The following is a 16,696-nucleotide window of genomic DNA, read 5'->3' as shown; positions in this document are numbered from 1 at the left end:
AAAAAAAAAAAAAAAAAAAAAAAAAAAATTAAAAAAGAAAATAAATTCTGTTAATTGAAAGACAATATGGCCGGGCGCGGTGGCTCAAGCCTGTAATCCCAGCACTTTGGGAGGCCGAGGCGGGTGGATCACGAGGTCAGGAGATCGAGACTATCCTGGCTAACATGGTGAAACCCCGTCTCTACTAAAAATACAAAAAACTAGCCGGGCGTGGTGGCGGGCGCCTGTAGTCTCAGCTACTTGGGAGGCTGAGGCGGGAGAATGGCGTGAACCCGGGAGGCGGAGCTTGCAGTGAGGAGATCACGCCACTGCACTCCAGCCTGGGAGACACAGCGAGACTCCGTCTCAAAAACAAAAAAAAAAGAAAGACAATATAAAGTAAAAATACAAGCACAATCTAAGGAGAATATATTTACAACATAAAACCAACAAGGCTTAGCATGCAGACTATTTAAAGAACTTAGGCAAATCAACATGAAAACATAAAGAGGCACTTCACCTTACTAACAAGAGAATGAAAAGGTCAAGACCATAAAGAAATAGGATTTTATACCCACTCAATTGGTGAAAAATAACACTATAGATGGTACAATTCAACAGAAACTCTAACGTACTGCTTACTGGAGTGTGAAGTTAACCATTTTTGCCCAAAAAAACCCAACTTGGTGTTATTAGCCAACCCCAAACCCAGCAATTCGATTCCTAGGCAGACACTCTGGAGAATCTCTTTCATGTGTTCACTAGGAGACATGCTCAAGAAAGTTCAGAGTAACCCTTCCTGTAATGTGAACAATGAAACATGGTCTAAATACCCACAAAAGAATAGCTAATAAATCTTAGTGGATTCACAGTGGAGACTCCCTAGAGAGGCAGAACTCCTTCCATATAAGGTCACAGAAACACTTAGGATTATGTGTGGTTTTTGGGTTTTTGTTGTTTGTTTGTTTGTTTTGAGGTGAGGTCTCATTCTGTTGCCCAGGCTGGAGTGCAGTGGTGTGATCTCAGCTCACTGCAACGTCTGCCTCCTGGGCTTAAGCTATCCTCTCATCTCAGCCTCCCAAGTAGCCAGGACTACAGGCGTGCACCACCACACCCAGCTAATTTTTGTATTTTTGTACAGATGAGGTTTTGCCAGGTCATGCAGGCTAGTCTTGAACCCCTAGACTCAAGTGATCTGCCACCTTGGCCTCCCAAAGTGCTGGGATTACAGGCATGAGTCACAGTACCTGGCCTAGGATTACATTTTCTATTTTTATCTTTGTATTGAATATTTGTCTTTATATTAAGAGTTATATGTATTCATTATAAAGAATTAGGAAAATACAGGAAAAGTATATGGTAGACAGACTTCTCAGATGGTCCCCAATAATTCCCATCTCTGCTGTTCATGCCCTTGTGTAATTCTCTCCCCTTGAGTATGGGCTGGACCTACTGACTTCCTTCTAACCAATGGAAAATGGTAAGAGTGCTGGAATATCACTTCTGTCATAAGGTTACAATAGAATTCTCTCTCTCTGTCTGTCTCTCTGCCTGTCTCTTGCCTTCTTAGCTTGCTCACCTTGATGAAGCAAGCTGCCATTTTGTGGCATGGAGAGGCCAACATATCAGGAAACTGAGGGAGGCTTCCAGCCAACAGCCATGGAGGAACTGAGGTTCCAACACCCTACAAGGCCCTGAATCCTACCAACAGCCATATGAGTGGACTTGGAAGTGGCACCTTCCCTGGTCGAGCCTTAGCATGACTATGGCTCTACCAATACCTTGATTATGAGAAACCTTGGAGCAGAGAACCCAGCTAAGCCATACTGGATTGCTGACCTGTAGAAATTATGATATAATAAATGTTATCATTTTGAGCTAAGTTTTGGGACAATTTGTTATACAGCATAGATAGCTAATACAGTATACCAGAAGAAAGAAGGAGTGGGAGGGGAAGAAGGGGAGAAGGAGAGAAAAAGAGAAAGAAGAAGGAAAGAAAGAAGGAAGGGAGGGAGGGAGGAAGAAGACATAAATTGCCTAGAAGAAAATTAATCTTACCACTTAGAGACTGTGAAAGGGAAACACATCTTGGGACTACAAACTCACTAAACCAAAGGGAAAAGTCCTGGGAACTGGGTCCCTCAAACCTGCCTCTCATGGTTCATAAATAAAATAACTATAAAGATAAAAATCTACATACTTCCCTCACAATTGGCCCATAAGGAAATTCCTTGTGGGCCCCAAAGATCTTTACCCTAAAACAGTTCTGTTGAATTTCTCCCTAGCAACAATGTAAATTTATAGCTTATCTTTTTTTTTCTTTTCTTTTTTTTTTTTTGAGATGGAGTCTCACTCTGTTGCCCAGGCTGGAGTGCAGTGGCGCGATCTCAGCTCACTGCAACGTCCACCTCCCAGGTTCAAGCAATTCTCCTGTCTCAGCTTCCCAAGGAGCTGGGACTACAGGCGCCCGCCACCACGCCCGGTTAATTTTTTGTATTTTTAGTAGAGATAGGGTTCCATATTGGTCAGGCTGGTCTCAAACTCCTGACCTCAGGTGATCCACCCACCTTGGCCTCCCAAAGTGTTGGGATTACAGGTGTGAGCCACCACCCCTGGCTGATAGCTTATCTTTACAGGTACTCAACAAAGGACAGAACTCAAAGTCATCCCTCTGCTCCCCTGAGACAAATGCATATCTAAATGCTCCCTCTCCACTATGTTTATGTTATCTTGTGTAAAAATGCAGATTCACTGAGCTAGATGAACACGTAAGTGACTATTCCTCTATGTTGCCTCACAAGAAAATTGTGTTTTCGGTGAAAGGCTGATCAAAGACTCAAAAGGATGCAACTGTTTGTCTCTTATCCACCCACACATTAAAAACATTTCTTCCTCTTCTTCCAATATCCACCCTTTCTCCTTTAAATATCCAAGGCCTCAAAATCATCGTTAGAGAAGGGCAAAGACCTGCCTCCCAGACACGTGTCCTTAACTTTGGCAAATAAACCTCCTAAAATGATGGAGACTTGTCTCGGTCATTTTCATTGATTTACAAGACAATCACTAACATTCTGATGTTGATCCTTCAGGAGATGGAATTTGACATAGCCTTTGAAGAACCTAAGAGGTCTGAAGTACACAGAAGAGGAGATTTCATTCCATCTCCTGCCCACCCTGGCTTGGGCTCTCATTCTACCCTCACAAAGTCAATTTCACATGCTTTTTTTTTGAGACGGAGTCTTGCTCTGTCACCCAGGCTGGAGTGCAGTGGCTCGATCTCGGCTCACTGCAAGCTCCGCCTCCTGGGTTCACGCCATTCTCCTACCTTAGCCTCCCGAGTAGCTGGGACTACAAGCGTCCGCAACCATGCCCAGCTAATTTTTGTATTTTTAGTAGAGACGGGGTTTCACCGTGTTAGCCAGGATGGTCTTGATCTCCTGACCTCGTGATCCGCCTGCCTCGGCCTTCCAAAGTGCTGGGATCAATTTCATATTCTTAAATAAAAGCAATTACTTACAGGCAATTTACTCTGCTCCAGGCACTCTTCACATTCTTTCCACACATTAACTAATTTGGTTCTCACCACTAGCTTGTAAGGCGGGTACTGTTCATTTTACAGATGAGGAAGCTGAGGCACGGAGAGGTGAAGTCACTTTCCCAAACTCAGGGTTAGGCATATTGGATCTCTGCTTCGTAAAGAGAGTGGGGGTGGGCCCTGGCCTGGCCCCTAGTGGTCCCCCCTGCTGCTCTCCCTGTGCTATGGTCAGACTGAATGGCCCACAGTTCCCTGCACCTGCCCCCTACTTTCCCATCTCCCAGGCTTTGCGTATCACCTGTCCCTCATCTGGAGGGCTCTCCCCTCCCACACCCTTCTTGGAGAATCCAATCCAGCCCCGAAGGCCCATCTCAGTGGGTCTTCTGCCATTGAATCCTCCCTTTATCACTCCAACCAAAAGGGATTTGTTCCTTAAAATGAGATCAACCCTCTGTGGTAGGCAGAACAATGGTCTCCCAAAGATGACCACAAAGATGACTAGTCCTCCAAACCTGTGAATATGTTGCCTTACACAGAAAAGGAGACTTGCAAATGTGATTAAGTTAATGATCTTGAGATGGGGAGATTATGCTAGATTAGCCAGATGGGCCCAATGTAACCACAAGTGTCAGAGGCATTTGAACCAGAGCAACTCCATCTTGAATAGGGGCTGCGTAAAATAAGGCTGAGATCTGCTGGGCTGTATTCCCAGTAAGTCAGGCATTCTAAGTTACAGGATGAGATAGGAGGTCAGTACAAGATACATGTCATAAAGACCTTGCTGATAAAACAGTTGGCAGTAAAGAAGCCGGTCAAACTGCACCAAAACCAAGATGATGACAAGAGTGACCTCTGGTTGTCCTCACTGCTCATTATACACTAATTATAATACATTAGCATGCTAAAAGACACTCCCACCAGCATCATGACAGTTTACTGATGCCATGGCAATGCCTGGAAGTTACCTTATATGGTCTAAAAAGGGGAGGAACCCTCAGTTCAGGGAATTGCCCACCTTTTACCCCAAAAACTCATGAATAATCCACCCCTTATTTAGCATATAATCAAGAAATAACCATAAAAATGGGCAACCAGCAGCCTTTGGGACTGCTCTGCCTATGGAGTAGCCATTCTTTTATTCCTTTGCTTTCTTAATAAACTTGCTTTCACTTTATAGATCACCTTGAATTCTTTCTTGGGCAAAATCCAAGAACCCTGTCTTGGGGTCTGGATTGGGACCACTTTCCGGTCATACAAAGTTCTTTATAAGAAGGAGGCAGGAGGGTCTGAGTCAGGGAAACTGTGGTGATGGCAGCAGAGATCAGAGTGATGCTGTTGCTGGAAGGGGCCACAAGCCAAGGAATGTGGGCCCCTCTAGAAGCTGCAAGGAATGAGTTCTCCTCTGGAGCCTCCAGAAGGAACACAGCCCTGCCAACACCTTGATTTTAGCCAAGTAAGATTCATTTTTTGGACAGCTGATCTTGCAAACTGGAAAGTAATAAATTTGTGCTGTTTGAAGTCACTAAGTTTGTGGTGATTTGTTACAGCAGCAATATGTTATATTAAGTTTACCCCACAGCTGCCTCTTTGTGTATTTTAAGTTCGGCTGAAAGGTTTCTTTGTACATAGTAAGCTATAACCTAACTGGAGGTGTAAACAACCTGTGACCTACCTTTATACCAACCACTGTTTTGGCCGATCTCAGGCAGCCAACTGTTCAAACCATGTTCAAATGAGGCAGATGCCGAGCTGTCGTCAATCCAGCTGTTTCTGAGCCTCGCTTCTGTGTTCTGTGGGTCAGTTTCCTTTTTCTGTTCATAAATACTGTTCAACCATGTGGCAGCTCCTGAGTCTTTCTGAACCTATTCTGGTTTGGGTAGAGGGGGCTGCCTGATTCACTAATTGTTCTTTGCTCCACTAAACTGTTAAATTTAATTTGTCTTGTGTTTCTTTTAACAAACAGGAAACTAATACACCCTCTGTCTTTGAATGTCTCTCTCTCTTTTCTTAAGAGATGGGATCTCATTCTCTCACCCAGGCTAGAGTGCAGTGGCGCAATCACAGCTCACTGCAATTCAGCCTCCCAGGCTGAAGTGACCTTTCCACCTCAGCCTCCTGAGTAGCTGAGTAGCTGGGACCACAGGTACATGCTATCACCCCTGGCTAATTTTTAAAAAACTATTGTTTGTAGAGATAGAGTCTCCTTATCTCCAGGCTGGTCTCGAACTCCTGGGCTCAAGGGATCCTCCCATCTTGGCCTCCCAAAGTGCTGGGATGACAGACATGAGCCACCACGCCACGCCTCTGTTTGTCTCTCTCTTGATCCTGGGTAAAACCCTGCACTCTTGAGTGTGATATGATGGCCGAGGTCTGGAAAAGTGGCAGGCAATCAAAAAAACACTTGAACCAAAATCAGCATCTTCATAAGAAAAAAGAAAAAGCAAGGGGCATGTGGTAGTAGATTTTTTAAAAAGTTAGCGTGCTGGCCAGGCACAATGGCTCACGCCTGTAATCCCAGCATTTTGGGAGGCTGAGGTGGGAGGACTGCTTTCGACCAGCCTGGGCAAAATAGCGAGACCCTGTCTCCACAGAAAAGAAAAAAAAGTCTGGGCGCGGTGGCTCACGCCTGTAATCCCAGCACTTTGGGAGTCTGAGGTGGGCGGATCATGAGGTCAGGAGATCGAGACCATCCTGGCTAACACCGTGAAACCCCGTCTCTACTAAAAATACAAAAAAATTAGCCAGACATTGTGGCGGGCACCTGTGGTCCCAGCCACTCAGGAGGCTGAGGCAGGAGAACGGCGTGAACCCTGGAGGCGGAGCTTGCAGTGAGCCGAGATCGCGCCACTGCACTCCAGCCTGGCTGATAGAGCGAGACTATGTCTCAAAAAATAAATAAATAAATAAATAAATAAATAAAAAGAAAAAAAAAATAAGCATACCAATTTTCGCCTTGTGTGCATGTGAACGGCAAAAGGTGAAAATATAAAAATGTTTATTCACAGCTCAAAGTCACGGGAAGTCTGATCAAGACATTCAGTCACACTCAGCAGTCAGGTTAGTCTGCAGCGGATGACAAGCTAGTCACCTTTCTCTGTGTGGCCATTAACCTTTGTTTTCACAATCATCCTATGAGTGAGCCATTGTTATTCTTTTACAGATGAGAAAACAGGTTCAGAGAGGCAAAGTGACGTGTCTGGGTGCTGGCTGATAATGGCAGGTCTGGGTCCTCTTGCAGCCCAGCCTGGTGCCATTCCTACCACATCATGACTGCCTCTTTCTCTGCGTTGGTGCCACCCTGCTGTGCCCAGCATCCAGCACTTCCTAAAGACCAATGCTTCCCAAAGTGTGATCTTCGGAACAGCAGCATCTGCCTCACTGGGGAATGTTAAAAATGCAGATTCTTGGGCTCTGCTCAGACCTACCGAGTTGGAAACTCTAGGAGTGGGGCCCAGAAATGTGTGTTTTTTGTTTGTTTTGGTTTTTCGGAGAGGGGTTCTTGCTGGAGTACAGAGGCACAATCATAGCTCACGGCAGACTTGAACTCCTGGGCTCAAGTAATCCTCCTGCCTCAGCCTCCTTAGTAGCTGGGACTACAGGCACACACTACCACATCCGGCTAATTAAAAAAATTTTTTATAGAGATGAGAGTCTCGGTATGTTGCCCAGGCTGGTCTCGAACTCCTGGCCTCAAGTGCTGGGATTACAGGCGTAAGTCACGGTGCCCAGCAGCAATCTGTTTTAACAGACTCTCCAGATGCTTTTGATACACACTCAAGTGTGAGAACCACTGCCAAAGAAGATGCTAATACAAGTTTGTTGAATTACCCTGATTTCTGAGTGGAATCTGAGGGAACCATGCCATGATGCACAGGACAGAATAAATAAAGCATTATGATGGCCAGGCACGGTGGCTCACGCCTGTAATCCCAGCACTTTGGGAGGCCGAGGAGGGTGGATTACCTGAGGTCAGGAGTTCGAGACCAGCCTGGCCAACATGGTGAAACCTCTTCTCTACTAAAATTACAAAAAAATTAGCCAGGTGTGGTGGCGGGTGTCTGTAATCCCAGCTACTCAGGAGGCTGAGGCAGGAGAATCGCTTGAACCTGGGAGGTGGAGATTGCAGTGAGCCAAGATCTCAACATAGAACTCCAGCCTAGGCAACAAGAGCGAGACTCTGTCTCAAAAAAAAAAAAAAAAAAAAAAAAAAAGCATTATGTCTGCGGCATGCATTGTTATTGCTACTTTCTTATGCAGAAAAGCCATACACACAGCCAGGCATGGTGGCTTACGCCTGTAACCCTAGCACTTTGGGAAGCTGAGACAGGTGGATTCCTTGAGTCCAGAAGTTTGAGACCAGCCTGGGCAACATGGCTAAACCCCGTCTCTATAGGCATCTCCATGACAACTCTGTGACATAGGTACTATTGGAGTTCCCCTTCTACAAATGAAGAAGAAACTGAGGCTGGAGAGAATGCATACACTGGTATTTGTTGAGAGCTACTGTGAGCCTGGCGTTCTACACCCATTGTCTCATCAGCTGAACATTCACGGCAGCACTATGAGGTCCTGCTACTGTGAGGCCGGCATCCCTCTTCCCATTTTACAGATGAGCACACTGAGGCTCTGCCCCAGTCATGCAGTCCCACAGCTTCTGCTGAATGCCTAGCTGAAATGCAGCCACAGGCAGAAGCTGGGGGCAGGGCCGGGGAGACAGGGGGTGGGTGTTACTGGGTAGGGGTGTTATTTTATTTATTTATTTATTTATTTATTTATTTATTTATTTATTTATTTTTGAGACAGAGTCTTGCTCTGTCACCCAGGCTGGAGTGCAGTGGGCAGTTCCCAGCCAGGAGATGCCCCAGTGGCACTGGTGCTTTCTGCTCAGGTGCCTCCATTTATGATACACCTACCTGGCCAAACCAAAACTTAACCAAGGCTCTTGTTTCTCTGCCAAAGCCCGGAGGCTCGTTCTCTTGGTTCTGTGTACTGTTGTTTTTCTTCATTCTCTGAAAACCTCAGTGATAAGCCAGGCCTTCCAACTGCCTGGGCGCTGTGGTCAGAGGATGGGGACAGGAGAGGGACATGCCATGTGTCTGGCCCACCAAGAAAATGAATAAGGGGCTCAAAACACAATGGAGACCGAGGGGCGCACAGCAGGTGGACTGAGGGACTAGGTCCGCCTCAGCCCCCTCTGTCCCATGTGACTTCCTCAAGAGGGGAACAAACAGGTGGGTCTGGCACAAATGGGTGGGTCTGGCACCTTTATAACCACTCTCTCTGCTAGATGGGGAAACTGAGCCTCAGAGAGGTAAGGGCCTGCTGGGAACTGGGCCACTGGAATTTGACTCTAAGATGTGTGTGCTTCCTCTGGCTGTGTTCCAGATGTTCTCAGCTCCTAAACGAGGAACTTTCATAAACATCTGGGGGTTCACACCAGGCGTGTGCATGCATGTGACCCATGTGTGTTATCATAAGACCAACCAGAGCTGAATCTTCTTGTAACTTCCAATACCCTCCGTACAGCCAGCACTGGGGGCTTGAGCCCCAGACAGTGACATCATTCCTCCAACTCCAGCATCTGCCATCTCCTGACCAACCACCCCCATGAGGGCGGCACTCAGTGTCTGCCACCCTCACACACGGAGACTCATGCAGTCCTCACTGCTGTCAAAGGAAAATAAATCTCAGGACCCCAAACTCACTAAGCCAAAGGGAAAAGTCAAGCTGGGAACTGGGTCATGCAAACCTGCCTCCCATTTTATTTTTCTTTCTTTTCCTTTTCCTTTTTTTTTTTTTTTTGAGACAGGGTCTCGCACTGTCACCAGGCTGGATGGAGTGCAGTGGCATGATCTCGGCTCACTGCAGCCTTCGCCTCCAGGGTTCAAGCAATTCCTGTGCCTCAGCCTCCCGCGTAGCTGGGATTACAGGCACACACCAGCACGCCTGGCTATATTTTTAGTAGAGATGGGGTTTCACCATGTTGCCCAGGCTGGTCTCGAACTCCTGACCTCAAGTGATCTGCCTGCTTGGGCTTTCCAAAGTGCTGGGATTACATGCATGAGCCAACACACTCGGCCCCATTTTCTTTCTTACTTTTTATTTTTATTTATTTGTTTATTTTGAGACAGAGTCTCGCTCTGTCGCCCAGGCTGGAGTGCAGTGGCGAGATCTCTGCTCACTGCAACCTCCACCTCCCTGGTTGAAGCAATTCTCCTGCCTCACCTTCCCGAGTAGCTGGGACTACAGGCACGTGCCACTACACCCAGCTAATTTTTGTATTTTTAGTAGAAACAGGGTTTCACCATGTTGGCCAGGATGGTCTCGATCTGCTGACCTTGTGATCCATTCACCTCAGCCTCCCAAAGTGTCGGGATTATAGGCATGAGCCACTGCGCTGGGTCCCATTTTGTTTCTAAATGAGATAGCTAGATTAAAAAAAAAAAAAAAAAAAAGGCTACATACCTCCCTCACATTTTGCCCACAGGGAAATTCCTTGTGAGCCCTGAGATCTTTCCCCTGAACCAGTTCTGTTGAATTTCACCTTGACAATGTCGGTGAATAGCTTATCTTCACAGGCATGGAACAAAGGACAGAAATCAAAGTCATACCTCTGCTCACCTGCAACAAGTGCATACCTGATTTCTTCCTTTGCTCTATGTTTATCTTATGTGACAATACAGATTCACTGAGCTCAAGGCTTAAGTGACTATTCCCCTGCCTCACACGGAGAATGTATTCAGTGAAAGTGATGAAAGACTCAAAAGAATGCAACCACTTGCCTCTTATCTACCCATCTTTTTTCTCTTTCTTCTTTTTTCCCCCACTCTTTGTTTTTTTTTTTTTTTTTTTGTGGCATGACTCAGCTCACTGTAACCTCCACCTCCCAGGTTCAAGTGATTCTCTTGCCTCAGCCTCCCAAGTAGCTGGGATTACAGGCGCCTGCCACCATGCCCGGCTATTTTTTGTATTTTTAGTAGAGATGGGGTTTCACCATGTTGTCCAGGTTGGTCTCAAACTCTTGACCTTAGGTGATCCGCCCTCCTCGGCCTCCCAAAGTACTGGGATTACAGGCGTGAGCCACCACACCTGGCCCAATACCCACTCTTTTCCCTTTAAATATTGAAGTCCCCAGACCCATTTAGGAAAAAGCACAGACCACAGATATTTTCTGTTTCTGTATTCTTTTCCAACCTTGGAAATAAACCTCTGAAAAGGATTGACATTTACCTTAGTCATTTTCTTTTATTTGCATTGGAAAAGGGACCCCTCTGCCAGACACTTGGTGTGCATTATATAATTTAATCTTTGCCATAACCCAGCAAGGAGTGTTAATTTTCCCATTTTACAGATGGGTAAACCAAGGCTCAGAGCTACAAACAGACTTGTCCAGGCTCCCCACTGTCATATCAAGTGGTCTCCTATTCAGAAGGAGACCCTGGGAGGAAGAAGAGAGACCATGGATGGCAGCTTCTGAATGCCCACTGCCCTTTGCAGTTGGCACCTCCTGGACCCCCACTCCTTCTAGGCCTTTACCAAATCCTTTGGAAGCTGAATGAGCTCTGCCCACAGGGAGCAGTGCCCAGGGGGGTCCACTCTACAGCATTTGGAGGTAGGGTGTGCTGGGAAGCAGGGGGGGTTTAGGGTCAGACAGTCCTGGCTTTGCCACCTTTAACTTTTTTTTTTTTCTTTTTGAGACAGAGTCTCACTCTGTTGCCCTTGCTGGAGTGCAGTGGTGCAATCTTCCCTCACTGCAACCTCCACCTCCCAGGTTCAAGCGACTCTTGTGCCTCAGTCTCCTGAGTAGCTGGGATTACAGGCATGTGCCACTACTCCCATCTAATTTTTTTTGTTTTGTTTTGTTTTGAGACAGAGTCCCTGTCGCCCCAGGCTGGAGTTCAGTGGCATGATCTCGGCTCACTGCAGCCTCTGCCTCCTGGGTTCAAGCGATTCTCCTGTCTCAGCCTCCCAAGTAGCTGGGACTACAGCTGCGCACCACCATGCCCGGCTAATTTTTGTATTTTTAGTCGAGACAGGGTTTCACCATGTTGGCCAGGATGGTCTTGATCTCCTGACCTTGTGATCTGCCCGCCTCTGCCTCCGAAAGTGCTGGGATTACAGGCGTGAGCCACTGTGCCTGGCCATCATAATGCTTTATTTATTCTGTCCTGTGCATCATGGCATGGTTCCTAATTTTTTTGTATTTTTAGTAGAAACGGGGTTTCCCCATGTTGGCCAGGCTGTTCTCGAAATTCTGGCCTCAAGTGATCTGCCCATCTTGGCCTCTCAAAGTGCTGTGATTACAGGCATGCGCCACCGCACCCGGCTTGCCACCTTTAATTTATGTGACCCTCAGGTAGGTATTTTTGCCTCTTGTTTTTGAGACAGAGTCTCACTGTGTCACCCAGGCTGGAGTGCAGTAGCCCAATCTTGACTCACTGCAACCTCTGCCTCCCGGGTTCCTGACTTTGGGGACAGAAAGAATGGCTTGAGCAAAGGTATGGAGGTAGGGCATATGTGGGTGGAGGTGAGTGGGGAGTGGCCCTCCCACCTATGTGGTTCAGGAAGAGGCTGATGGCTGCTCAGGAGATGGGAGGGAGGCACTGTCTGGGGCTATGTTAGGAACCGATAAGAAGCGACAGGAAGAGCTGGACTGGGGACCCATGGGGAGAGAGGAGGGTCCTAGAGTCATGCTGCCTGGGTTGAGTCCTGTCTCCCCTACTTACTAGCTGTGTGGCTTGAGGTGGGTTACTTAACTTCTTGGAGCCTCCGTTTCCTCTTCTATAAAATGGGAATAACAACATTAACTGCCTCCCAAGGCCGTTGAATGAGTTGAATGTAGGAAGTGTGATGTAAATATTAGCCATTGTTATGTGAGATGTTCAGGGGATAGAGTGACAGGGCTCAGTGTGTGGCTGAAGGAGGAGAAAAGAAGGATTTCGAGGCACCTGGGACCTCCAGAGTCCCCATCATTTCTGGGAGAAACGAGCAGTGCCTTCCTCTCTGCCCAACCCTGACCAGCTGTCCACCCACCTCTCCAGGGCCAGAGGAAGCACCTGTGATCTTGATCACTACTCCTGGACATGGGTAGAGGGTTAGCCTGCACGTGCTGGGAGAGGCCCTGTCATTTCCTCCACACTCATCCTCAGAGGAGTTGCGGGTGACTCAAACGATGTCAGGTGATTTTCTTTTTCCTTTTCTCCCCAACTTCTTGGTCTCCTGCCTCCCCCATGTGGCCCTGGGAGACCATCCGACATTTACTGCTGTTATCTGGCAGCTGGGGCTCAGGCAGCAAGTGACACTTTCAAAGAAATGTCCCTGGCCAGGCGCGGTGGCTCAAGCCTATAATCCCAGCACTTTGGGAGGCCGAGACGGGCGGATCACGAGGTCAGGAGATCGAGACCATCCTGGCTAACACGGTGAAACCCCGTCTCTACTAAAAAAAATACAAAAAACTAGCCGGGCGACGTGGCGGGCGCCTGTAGTCCCAGCTACTCGGGAGGCTGAGGCAGGAGAATGGCGGGAACCTGGGAGGCGGAGCTTGCAGTGAGCTGAGATCCGGCCACTGCACTCCAGCCTGGGCGACAGAGCCAGACTCCGTCTCAAAAAAAAAAAAAAAAAAAAAAAAAAAAAGAAATGTCCCTGACACTCCTATGGGCACCATTCTAGGGCCACCGATGCCCAGCCTGGGATGGGGAAGCCAGGGGCAACCACTCCTATTCCTGACAACAGCAGTTGTTGCAGGATAATTCAGGAATCAGAGAGATCGAGGGGTTGAGGAGGATTTATTATTTAGGTGCACTGGCTCAGTCGGATTCACATTTAAAAAGACCGAGCCCTGAACAAAGAGTTAAGTTATATTTTAAGCATTTCACAGGGTGGGGAGAGATCTGTGCAGGGGGAAAGAAATAAAGACAGTTATTTAATTGAGACATGCATTATATTATTTTTTACTTTTTAAAGAAAAACATGTTTTATGGCTTGAGTGTATCTGTCTAGTGGCCTTGCAGCTGCACAGCTACAGAAACAGGGTCTTCACCATGCCTGGGAAAGGAGGAGCAACAAGGCTCACTGGCCACAAAAAAAAAAAAAAAAAAAAAAAAAAAAAACAGGGAGTTTATTTTTAAGGGGACCCAGATCTTTTTTTTTTTTTCAGGGAAAATTGTTTTTTTGTTGTTGTTGTTTGTTTGTTTGAACACAGAGCTGAGTTTCTGCTTACACATTTTAAAATTTCTTTTAATTCCTGTTCTACAATAACAACAATGACCCTGCACACTCCCTGAGAGCGTTCCTCAACTCTCCTGTTTAACCCAGACCCTGCCACAGGGCATATGGCAAACAGCGTTTGTTAAATGAGTGAATAAAAACTACCAGGGATGGGCCCACCACTGTGCTAAGTACTCAACCAACATTTGCACATTTTTTCACATTGAATTCCTATAACCAGCCCATGATGTGAGTATTATTCCCATTTCACAGATGAGGAAACTGAGGCTCAGTTGCTCAAGGCCTCTCAGCTAGCCAGCAGCAGGTCCAGGCTTCCTACCTCAGTCTCTGCCACGCCAGAGAGCTCCGTTTCACCATCCCCACCCACATATTACACACCCACAGAGAAGCTTAGCTAAGAGATGTGGGGTAACAAACTGTGCTGTGAACCAGGAGGCCCAGGGGCTAAACTTACTTCCAGGGCACACTTGCTGTGTGACCTTGAGCAAATCACAGACCCTCTGTAAGTTTCTGTTGCCTCGATGAAGACAGGAAGATGGCTGGCCTAGTTTGCCCCACAATAATTTATCTGTGGTGTGGTCCTGGGGAATTTGCACTTGTACATGGCAAAAAACCCACAGCCATGAGACTGGCACTTCCCACGGCTGCTGGGATCTTCTCTCTCCAGCTGCTCCCCTGGCAGTGGCTGCAGAGGCTGGAGCCTGGAGCCTGGAGCCTGGAGCCTGGGCCAAACACATGCTCTGCGTCAGTAGAACTGGCTCATCCAGCATCTCCTGACCTGCCCCCAAAACCCCAGAAGGTCCCCCGCTCACCTGCAGACGTCAAGCTGAGTCAAGGTGCCCAGCACACACACGGCATGGGTGGGCTGCTCTGGGGTCACACGGATCAATGTCCCCTGGGCCATTGTCTGGTTAGCTGGTCCCTCTGGCTGTAGGAAGCCCCTGGGCTGGTTCCTTTATACCGCCCAGCGGAGGCCATGAGTCAGCACCTGCGGTCTGTGGCCCAGAGGCTCAACCCCTCCCCACTCAGGTCAGGGGTGTGGGCTCTCAAAATCTCCTCTGGGGCTGCCCCTTGGACCTCTAGGTGGGTGTCAATGGTGGTACCAGTGGCAGGGTGGCTCTGTCAGTTTCCTGAGAAGGATGGATGGCTCAGAAAGCGTGGGATGGAGAGTGGGGCTGAGGGGTTGGGTCTCAGTCCTACGTGCCCGTAGCCCCATCCCTGCCTGGAGGCCCTGAACACCTTGATCTATCCAATCTCACCTATGTCAAACAGGGGTATCAGAAAGGAGAAGGTGGGAAAAGCAGGGAGATTTTAGGTAAGCGATCATAGGCCAGGCTACACGTTCAAAGACCAACTAGGCTTGGGACAAGTCTCTCCACCTGGGCCACCCACATGACAGCTCACATTCTTGGTATTTTCTCTACGCCAGGCATGTTTTCCTGCACCACATGGAATAGCTCATTAAGACAAACTTGTGAACTAGGTAGTACCATTATCCCCTTATTTCACCCTCATAGTAGCCCTCTGAGGTTGGTGCCATCATTGTACCCATTTTACAGACGAGAAAATGGAGGTTCAGAGCACTTCCACGGCTCGAGAGTGGTAGGGCCAGAATTGGAACCAAAGGTGTCCAGTTCCAGAGTGTGACATTCATTAGCTGCCTGTCTGTATGACACGTGCTTTCCAGACTGTATCACAGCTACATCTCGCTACAAGATATAGATGGGCTTATTATTACAATCCATTTTACAGAAGGAAAATTGAGGCTCAGAGAGTAAAAGTGACTAGCTCTTGCCCAAAGTGCCAGAGCCAGCATGCAGTAGAGCTGGGAGGAGATGAGCTTCCTGGCATGGAAGCTGATGTTCTCTGCATGCTCCAGGATACCTGCCTCTTGCCAGGGCCTCTGGCTGTCAGATCAGACAGTGCAGGTGTGGGCCACGCCTGCCAGGGGGACGCCCATGCGGCCACAGAGATGTGGCTGCACCTGGGCCGTTGGTACCAGGTGCTACCTTTAATAAGGCAATTGGCGGGTGGCAGACGGGTCCCAACAAGGAGCACTCAGAGGGTGCATGCATGGGGGTCTGGCGTGAACATAGAGCGTTTGGCAGGTTGGATATTTTGTGTTCATTTCTGTTTGCTTGCTTTGGCTTCGAAGCAAAGAATTTGCCTTATTAATTCAGAGCCAGGCTGTGGAATCAAGCAGGCTTTAGTTCAAATCCTGCCCCATGTCAACATCCCCGTGGAGTGGGTCCTATCAGGATGCCCATGTGTAGATGGGCCACAAAGACTTAGAGAGATTGAGTGAGACCCCCAAAGTGTCACGAGCCCTACAGTGGGGATCTGAATTCAGACCACCTTCTCTAGGCTCAAAGCTTATCTTCTGTACCAGCAGATGATGACGTGGCCAGGTCTGACGTTCTGACGCATCTACGTGACTGCCTGCACACAGTAAGTCTTAATAAACCCGATTTCTCTGGCTGACCGCATGATTAGAACTAGTTTGAGTTTCTACTGGAAAGTGGCAGGAGGGAGCTGCCCGTTGTTAGAGTTGGGAGGGCCCTTAGAGAACACCCAATCCAGTCCTTGTTCTGCAGAAGGGGAGACTGAGGCACAGAAAGGGGGTGGGACCTGCCCACGGTCACGCAGCACATCAGTGAGAGGGCTGGCCTCTACCCCAAGTCTTAGGTCTCCTGAGGTTGTTTTCTTCTGTTTCTTCTTTGCTTTCTTATTTTCTTCAGCAGTTTGGGGTTTAAATTTGCTGTGAATGAGCCACAGAGGACAAGCCCCAAAGCAGTTTCGTTAATTCAACAAATACTTATTGAGTGCCTGCTGATGGCCAGACACTGTTCCAGGCACTGTGGATATGCTGTGAACAAAATGGACAAAAATCCTGCCTTCATAGAGCCTTTTTGTTTGTTTTTGTTGGGAGAGAGACAGCCAGTAAGCAATAAATGC

The 16,696-nt window shown here is 47.8% G+C and overlaps 1 protein-coding gene across 1 annotated transcript in view; it reads right to left on the bottom strand.

The window, feature by feature from the left end:
• The window catches only part of PADI4 (peptidyl arginine deiminase 4), a 55,640-nt gene extending 40,972 nt beyond the window's left edge, over nt 1-14,668 (bottom strand). Inside the window, exon 1 of the mRNA XM_025394024.1 lies at nt 14,554-14,668. Within this exon, the coding sequence (XP_025249809.1) occupies nt 14,554-14,645 (92 nt within the window). The 5' untranslated portion in view covers nt 14,646-14,668. The remainder of the gene's footprint in view (nt 1-14,553) is intronic.
• Nucleotides 14,669-16,696: the final 2,028 nt, after the last annotated feature.

This window comes from Theropithecus gelada, chromosome 1 (genome assembly GCF_003255815.1).
Source record: "Theropithecus gelada isolate Dixy chromosome 1, Tgel_1.0, whole genome shotgun sequence".
NCBI lineage: Eukaryota > Metazoa > Chordata > Mammalia > Primates > Cercopithecidae > Theropithecus > Theropithecus gelada.
Note: the sequence above shows the minus strand (reverse complement) of the source record. Positions and strands in the feature narration are given on the sequence as shown.